This window comes from Equus caballus, chromosome 14, assembly GCF_041296265.1.
Source record: "Equus caballus isolate H_3958 breed thoroughbred chromosome 14, TB-T2T, whole genome shotgun sequence".
Taxonomy (NCBI): domain Eukaryota; kingdom Metazoa; phylum Chordata; class Mammalia; order Perissodactyla; family Equidae; genus Equus; species Equus caballus.
Window position 1 is genome coordinate 43,280,087 of NC_091697.1, and position 8,771 is coordinate 43,288,857.

Consider the following 8,771-nt stretch of genomic DNA (forward strand, 5'->3'; position numbering starts at 1 on the left):
TTGTTTGTTTAACATAACTCCATCCAAAGCAGGAACTCACTCCACAGTACTCCAGCCTCTGCTAACATACCTCCTCAACTGGGGAACTCACTACTCAAGAACACAAAAGCCCTCTCTTTCAAAGAATATAAAGAGACAATTCACAGAAGAGACACAAATGCTCAAAACAATCCATAAAGAGATGTCTGATCCTACTAACCATGGAAGAAATAAAACACAACATGGAGATATACTTAGTTTCTCAGTTTAGCAGAAGTAAAAATTGATAGGAACTTTCTAGAGGGCAGTTTAGCAACATAGGTCAAAACGTAAAATACATATTCCTTTTGACTGCTGGCAATTTACCCTGAGGAAAGAACAGCACAAGTGTGTTCTTGACAATTTTTGTTTATATTTGCAAATTGTGGAAATAACCTAAATGTCCAACAGTAGAGAACTGGTTAAATAAATAATGGTACAGCTCTACATGTTGTAGTTAAAAATGATGCAACACAGGTATTCCTGGTCGCTTGCAAGGAAGAGGATTGTGTTTCTGGGGACAGAGGGGAGGGGGGAGGGTTGGGCTTTTCTTGTATATTCTTTGGTAACTGTAATTTTTTATTTTTGTGGATGCATTTAACATTCAAAATAATAAATAATATTTAAAATATTTGTTTAAAAAATGCTATAGATCTCTACTAGTTGTTCTGGGATGATCCACAATGTTGAGTGGAAAAAAAGTTACCAAATTCCATATAGAATACAATTTCATTTACATTAGATTGCTTATTATATAATAAAGATATAAGTATAGATGTAGGTACAGAAAGTTATTTGTGGAATGATGCTCCAATTTAATAATGGTGGTACCTCTAGCAGAAAGAATTTAGAGATGATTTTTACTTTTTTCTACATATTTTTATGTATTGTGTGGATTGTTTACAATGAGCATGGATTTTTTTAAAACACCAAGGAAAAATATTTTAAGGTTATTTTTTTTTTCTTAAAAAAGGAAGTGCCTCTTCTGAATGTATCTGCATACATGATGTCTGGGAAGGACATACACCAAGGTGTTAACAGTAGTGGGTAAAACTGTTGCTTCTCTTTATTTTTTTGTTCTCCTTTCCGCATGTTTCTATTTTATGGGTTTTCTGTAGTTAATTAGTTTTGTAAAGGGGAAAGGGGCACTACACTTTGTTTTAAAAAGTTCTTCCCTAAACTGAGCTGAAGTTTTTCAGTGGTATCAATTCCAGTGCATAAAGGGCTATATGCTATTCTGCATAATCCTCATTTTGTCCCAAAAATTATATATATATATGCAATATCTATAACCCATTACATTGGGTTTACATATGTAATGTATGTGTATATACACACACATATATATACATCTATACATATACACACATATATATACGACCTACTTCTTAGCCCTTCCTCATATCTCCATCTGTATTCTCCCAATCCTTCAAGATCCTTCAATATTGCTATTAGAGGGATAGATGAAAGTAGCTATTAAACATAACAGGCTTTGAAGTCAGAATTCCAAGTAGGTCACCAATGTGTGATCTAGAGTAGATATTAAAAATCCTCCCCACAGGAAGAAAAGGTTTTTGTTTTTCCTGCTTTATCCCCCCAAATACCCCTGGTACATAGTCATATATCTCAGTTGCAGGTCCTCCTGGTTGTGGCATGTGGGATGCCGCCTCAACATGGCCTGATGAGCGGTGCCATGTCTGTGCCCAGGATCTGAACCAGCAAAACCCTGGGCCGCCGCAGCGGAGTGGGTGAACTTAACCACTTGGCCATGGGGCTGGCCCCGAAAAGGTTATTTTAAACTATATATAGTGATGGATGTTAACTGGACTTATTGTGGTGATCATTTCATCATATATACAAATATTGAATCATTATATTGTACACCTGAAACTAATAGGTTATATGTCAATTAGACCTCAACTTTTAAAAAAGGGGTGGGAGCAGGCCTGGTGGCCTAGTGATTAAGTTCTGCATGCTCTCCTTCGGCAGCCCAGTTGGTCCTGGTTCGGTTCCTGGGTGCAGACCTACACCATTCATCAAGCCATGCTATGGCAGTGACCCTCATACAAAATAGAGGAAGACTGGCATAGACGTTAGCTCAGGGCCAATCTTCCTTAGCAAAAAAAATATAAATAAATATATTTTTTTTAAAAAGGTGTGATCTCAGTTAACATCCCTTATCTGTAAAAGAGAAATTAAAACAGCATCTCTTTGATAACTTTGTGAGAATTAAATGAAACAATGCATACAAATCGCTTAGCCCAGGCTGGTATATAATAACAAGTATCGAATAATTTATTCTTACTTGGCCCAGTACATGGTAGGCGAAAGTCGGTGATTACCGTGCTGTTGTTGTTATTCCCCTCCACGCCACGAAGTGCGCTGCGGCCTTCAGGCTGACTAGGCCCGGGGTCAGGATGGCGGAAGTCCGTCTAGCCGCGGCCGCCTCCATCTTAGAATACAGGCCCGCCTCATCCCGCAGGCAGAGCTGCTTCGTGCAGTCTCAGAGGCCGACCTGCTCGCAGCGACACCGGGCCCCTTACCTCCTTTGGCACTCCCTCCAGTCAACCGTCTTTCCGCAAGGCGAGTCTTAATCTCCTTGGAAACACTAAAGGCGGCGTCTTCGGGGAGCCGGCTTCGGCCCGTGACCTCAGAAATATACTTCCGGAGACACGGACGTGACCCATCGCCCCGCCCTCTCCTCCTCTCTCTTTCCGGTGGCGGAGCTTGGAGAAGACGTGCAGGTAGGAGGCCTTGGAGAGGACAATCGGGTGGCATCCTGCGTCAGGGGGCGCTCAGCGGGGCCGGGGTCGTGGGACTGGGGTCTTTCCGCGGAGGCCGAGCCAGGTGCCGGGCGAGAGCGGCGCGGCCGGCGGACCCAGACTCAAGTTTGCGCCTGGTCTGAAGGCGGCGGTCTCGCTCCAGGAAGGAACCTGTGAAGTGGGGACGAGCGCGGGTGTAGCTCGAAGGCCCTGGCCCCGCGCTGGGACCGCCGCTGCGTGTAAGCACGTCGTGTTGGGGAGGAGCGGGGCTCTGAGTGTGATGGGGGCTCCCGCCTCTGTCCCGCCAGCGTCTTCCTGGGCGGTCGCAGGCCAGGCGCCTAGTCTCCAGTTTATTTCCTCGTCGGGAAGATGGGAATCGTGGATCCCATGGGGCGTAGTGAGGATTCCACGGGGCCGTGCAGGAAAAGCGGCCCTGTGTCGGGTGCTTCCTCAGTCGGGGCGATGGCAAAGTCGGGCACGTTGCTGATTCTGGGCGCTCGGGGCAGGCTTGTCAAAGCCAGAAACTGGGGGAGAGACTGCACGTCAGTGTCCACTGAGCACCTGCCGTGCGCTTGTACACCTCCGGCTGACCGTTCTCACCTGCCCCTCGGGGTGGCGCGCGGTGGGAGACTGCAAATGGGCATCGGCGTTCCCAGTGCCCACCGTGCAGGAACTGATAGTCATGCTGCTTAGTTCAGCTCTCCTGGAGCCTTTCTGGCCTCCTCCAGGCAGAACGTGGAGCTGCTCCCCTGTGAGTTCCCTTGGCACTTTCCTTGCTATTCTCACCCATTGGGTCTGATTTGAGGGTAGGAACAGTGAGCTTTGTACACCCGGGGCGACACTCAGTGCTTACCGTGATCAGACACTAACTAAACATTCTGTAGGGAAGGCACAGGCTGGATCGAGGGACACGGACTGTCCAGGTCTGGAGTGGTGGTCCCTTATGGGCCAGCGTAGAGAGTGCTGGGCTGGGAGTCAGGACTCTTTGGTTTCAGGTTTGGTTTTGCCACTGTCTTCATGAACCAGGTGAGGTTCTGCTGTCTCTGTCTTCTCCATCCTGGCTTCATCTGAGCCCTTCTTGGTTCTAGTGTCTTCTGAAAGTGTTAGGAAATCGTTCTGATTCTTGAGTCTTGGGAGGGTGAGGAGGCCTGGGGCTTTGGCAGAAGGCAGTCGTCTCCCAGCCTTCCAGATTCTCATGCTCGCCTGCATTCCAGCTGTCCCTGTCTCCTTTCTCTGGGTCCTGTGACACTATGGCTGCTCTTAGACTGCGTGGTATGTCAGAGGGGAATTACTGGGTTTCACAGGCACCTTGAGTTTCTGGGCTAGGTCTTTTCTATTAGCCTTCTGAAGGGACATGTTTTAGTGCCTCTAATATTTAGTTCTGGTAAAAGCTTAAGAGTTTGGTTTTAAACAGTTGTGGAAGGGTGGCAGGAGATGAATTGCCAGAGGATGGGAGGTAGCATTTAAACTGGCTTTTGGAGGCATCTGGTGGGGCACAGAAATAGTAAGAGATGAAGCCAGAGGGGTGTGTTGGTAAGGGAGCCTTGAATTCTAAGCTGAGGCGTTGGTGCAGAATTCAGGCAGTGGGCTCCTCACCCCTCCAAGCGTCTTCAGCTCTCACCAATGCATGCCTGGGTTATTGGCTTTCTACCAGCCTTCGGGGCTGTGGTCTTTTCCGGCTTCTGTGAGCCTAACCTCTAAATGGTGCGTGGGGGCCAGGAAACCCAGAACTCCTGACATTGGAATTATCGTGAGGTATAGACTGAGAATCCCCTGATCTGGTTCTGATCTCTGCTGTGTGACTGACTTGCTATGTTACCCTAAACAAATCATCCAAAATTTGTCAGCTTATGTATTTGGGACACTATGGCCCAAAGAGTTGATTTGCCCAGATCTACAGAGACTTTAGCCAGTGTGTTTCTCATATTTCTGAGCCCCACTGGGTAAACATTTGAGGAATGCTTGTGGTCTGCTGCTAGAACCCTCAGCTTCTATCCTGTGGGTGCTGTGAGCTGTGCTTTGGTACAAAGGTTTAGGAGAAGGGTTACCTCTCAGGGTACTTTGCTTTTTAGCCATCAATTGAAATCCCCTAACTGCAGGGAGAAGTGGGTTTTAGTGAGGCAGAGATGAGAGTATAGCATAGTCCTGGGTGGAGGGAGACAGGACACAGAGGAGCAAAATGTGGGGTTTCCTTTAATAGTGCGGGGAGAGGGATTCTGGAAATCCGTGTCTGTTGTTAACATTGGGGTTCTTTTCCTCGTCTCAGAAATGGCACCTCGCAAGGGAAAGGAAAAGAAGGAAGAACAGGTCATCAGCCTTGGACCTCAGGTGGCTGAAGGAGAAAATGTATTTGGTGTCTGCCACATCTTTGCATCCTTCAATGACACTTTTGTCCACGTCACCGATCTTTCCGGCAAGTGAGTACCTGGGTGGAGAGGCAGAATGCCAAGGGGCTGGGGGGAAAATGACCCCGCAACTGGGTGGTCATTTAAGGTGTTCTTTAAAAAGAATTTAAAAGAATGTTTAGATAGGGGAATGTGCTTGGTTGTTTGGTCCACACATACTGTAATTTCCCAGGCACTGGACTTAAGAAAGAGGAAAAGGCACATCTGCGCCTTTATGGCTTTAGAGTGGGGCGATCATTGAATCCTCGATCTCTTGGTACTTTGTAGGGGCAGTTGTGGACTGGAAGTCCACCCTTGGTGCAGGTGCTGGCTGCCATCAGCAAGTTTTTGTGACTTGTGTGAAGTCACTCAGATTCCAAGTTTTGGTTTCCCTTGTATGTAAAATGAGGTTAACAGTGCCTTCCTCATGGAGTAATTGGGTGGATTAAATGCAAAGTAAATATAATGTGTCAATACCAAGTTTAGCTATCTTGGATCTGTGAACCCCATGAAGGCAGAGCCCATGGCAGTCTTGTCAGAAGGGATGCACACTCAAGTTGACCTTCGTCCTCTGCCATCCCTGAGTGTGGCACTCTTTACTCATTCAAACATATAAGCACTCAGAATCCTTATTGGATGAGAAATGACCGTCTGCTTTTGTCCCAGGGAAACCATCTGCCGTGTGACTGGTGGGATGAAGGTGAAGGCCGACCGAGATGAATCCTCTCCATATGCTGCCATGTTGGCTGCCCAGGATGTGGCCCAGAGGTGCAAGGAGCTGGGCATCACTGCCCTCCACATCAAACTCCGGGCCACGGGAGGAAACAGGTGGGTCAGCCAGGGGCTGGGTGTGAGATCATTGGGCTTGGGTGCCAGAACACGTGGATTTAGGCTTGGTTTTTCTTTTGTGACTTTGTACAGGACATCTTAGATGTGTGCACATATTTAATAACTGATTCCTGCACTGCTCCCCTCTTCTCCAACTTAGTGTGTATAATGAGCACCCACTGTATACCGGGTGCTGTGTTCTACATAGTGGAAGAGAATGTTGAGAAAAGGTGCTTGCCCCCTTGTGTGGTACATAGGCTGGTGGGAGAGTCAGACTTTAAGCCCCATAAGCACAGGAGCATGTGATTGCCATTTGTGGCAAGTTCTGGAACGCAAAAGTATGGTGTCAAGGATGGAGTTAGTGAAATTAGTTAAATTACACTTTAGTTGGTTAAATTACACTTTAATTTAAACTAAAATCTAGATGTTGTGCCAGGAGTCCAGTAAAGGAAGGACGAGGAGAGAGTATTCCAGCCAGAGACAACTACAAAGAAAAGGTCTCGGGTGGGAATGAAGTTGTCACATCTGCAGGAAAGAGTGACAACAGGTGTCATCAGAAATAGGCAGGAGCGAGGTCCTTCTGGGTCTTGAAGGACACAGTAAGGATTTGAACTTTGAGGGAGTGTGAGGGATAAAACGTTTTTTGATAGTAGTGACCTACTGAGAGTAGGGTTTTTAAAGATGACTGCTATGTGGGGACCAGATCAGAGAGGAAGTTGTTAAAGTGGTCCATTGGAGAGATGGTAGTGTCTTGGGTCTTAGGTGAATGGAGCAGTTGGAAATGGACAGATCACTAAAAAAGACTTAGACTCATAGGATGTGTCAGGAAGAGACAGTGCTTTAAAAGGCTGCAGGCAGAGCAGGGCACAAATTATCACCCATGGGCCAAATCTGGCCTGCCACTTGTTTTTATACTGTCAGTGGGCTGCGAATAATTTTTACATTAAAAAAAAAAAAAAAAAGGTATGCTGGGGCCGGCCTGGTGGCGCAGCGGTTAAGTTCGCACGTTCCGCTTCTCGGCGGCCCAGGGTTCACCAGTTCAGATCCTGGGTGCGGACATGGCCCTGCTTGGCACCCCATGCTGTGGTAGGCGTCCCACATATAAAGTAGAGGAAGATGGGCACAGATGTTAGCTCAGGGCTAATCTTCCTCAAAAAATAAATAAATAAAATTTAATTAAATTTTTGAAAGTATACAACAGAAACCATAAATGCCCCGCTAAGCCAAAAATATTTACTGTCTGGCCCTTTATGGAAAGCTTGCAGATCCTGAACTAGAGGGTTGTGGGATTTAAAAAGAAGCCCTGATGACTTGGCCAAAGGCTTTTCTTAATGTAGACCTTCATTTCCTAGGACCAAGACCCCTGGGCCTGGGGCCCAGTCAGCCCTCAGAGCCCTTGCCCGCTCTGGAATGAAGATAGGGCGGATTGGTAAGTGTCCCCCTCTAGCTAGCGCTTGGATCTGCTTTGAAGCGTTGACCCCAGAAAGCATGTGATGTACCCAGTGGAAACAGGGCCTGGTCTGGGCACTGTTGGCAGTCAGGATTGTTGGTGGGGACTGCAAGAGGCACCGTGTGACTTAAAGTCTCTCCCTGGACACCCCTGTTACCTTGATGTGAGTGTTGTCCTTCCTTTCAGCATTGGGACAGCACAGTTTCATTTCTGAATCTGTGTCCCACACTGCCTGGTGCAGGGCTTGAGACAGTAGCTGATAGCACTGACAGGAGAGGAGTTAGCCTTCCTGTCCAATGTTTCTTGAAAGAGTTAATACTATTGGCATTTTGTGTGGCCTGTCTCCTGCATCATAGGACACTCGGCATCTGTGGTCCTTCCTTCCTAAGTATCAGTAGGACCTGCCAGTCATTGTGACAACCAAAAGTGAATGTGGGGAGCTGCGGCTCCCATAGTTGAAAATCACAGCAAGCCCTACCTTTGTGTAGCACCAGTGCCCTCACGTGTGATCTGGCCCCTTTCAGCTCAAAGGAAGAGGACGTGTTAGCCCTATCCTATTGTTTTTGTGCACTTGGCAGCAACATGTACTGATACCTCAGTCTAATGATCCAGCTCTCTCCTCTTAAGATTTTTTTTCAGAATATTTTCAACCTTTTACCTATTTGAAAAGGAGATAGTCTTCACTTGCCCTGTTTCCAAGGACTTTCCCACTAGAGAGTCAGTGGGCTAGGTGTCAGAAACCTGGATTTGTCGTCTGCCTCTGGCATCCTATGGAGGTTGTGTCCCCTCTGAGCCTCAGTTTTCCCTTTGGAGAAGTAAGTTCAGAAGTGAAAATCAAGTTTTGAGGAAACAGCCAGTGGGGCAGCTGCATATCCATCTGTTAGGTACCAAAGACTCATCTGGGGAGCAGCAGCATCTGCTGTCGATCCGTTAGACCACTGGCCTAGGGAGGCATAAAGGCCTTCCCATCCAGCTCCAGGCAATGATGTTTTCTCTTCCTCCCCACAGAGGATGTCACCCCCATCCCCTCTGATAGCACCCGCAGGAAAGGGGGTCGCCGTGGTCGCCGTCTGTGAACAGGACTCCTCAAATTGTTTTCTGTTAATAAATTGTCTTCATGTAAGCTGTTTTGACTCTAGTCTTCTCTCTGTAGTGGCCACCCCTCAGGGATATTTGATTCTTTCCTGCTGTCAGTGTTTGACCAGGACGGGAGACTGACTCAAGGTCACAGATACAGTGATAAACAAGCCGGTATTTCAAAGATATATTGCTTCAGACAATGTAGATAGACACAAAAGGGGTTGATTCAGCCCCTGACATGGGACAGAG

The 8,771-nt window shown here is 47.1% G+C and overlaps 2 protein-coding genes across 6 annotated transcripts in view; one reads left to right on the forward strand and one right to left on the reverse strand.

The window, feature by feature from the left end:
- Positions 1-2,687, reverse strand: part of NDST1 (N-deacetylase and N-sulfotransferase 1) — an 80,736-nt gene extending 78,049 nt beyond the window's left edge. The window contains exon 1 of one of the 4 annotated variants that reach the window (XM_070233970.1): positions 2,562-2,687. The gene's annotated coding sequence lies outside the window, so the exon portion shown is untranslated. The remainder of the gene's footprint in view (positions 1-2,561) is intronic. The other 3 variants (XM_070233968.1, XM_070233973.1, XM_070233972.1) reach the window with 3 other exon arrangements.
- Positions 2,628-8,565, forward strand: RPS14 (ribosomal protein S14). 2 transcript variants are annotated; one of them, XM_001503714.6, is made up of 5 exons: positions 2,628-2,762; positions 5,047-5,197; positions 5,831-5,992; positions 7,345-7,421; positions 8,451-8,565. In XM_001503714.6, the coding sequence occupies exons 2-5, from the start codon at positions 5,049-5,051 to the stop codon at positions 8,516-8,518; spliced, it is 456 nt and encodes a 151-aa protein (XP_001503764.1). In that variant the 5' UTR covers positions 2,628-2,762; positions 5,047-5,048; the 3' UTR covers positions 8,519-8,565. The 2 variants fall into 2 exon arrangements, with proteins under 2 accessions (XP_001503764.1, XP_070090076.1); XM_070233975.1 differs by having other exon boundaries at positions 2,729-3,019.
- Positions 8,566-8,771: the final 206 nt, after the last annotated feature.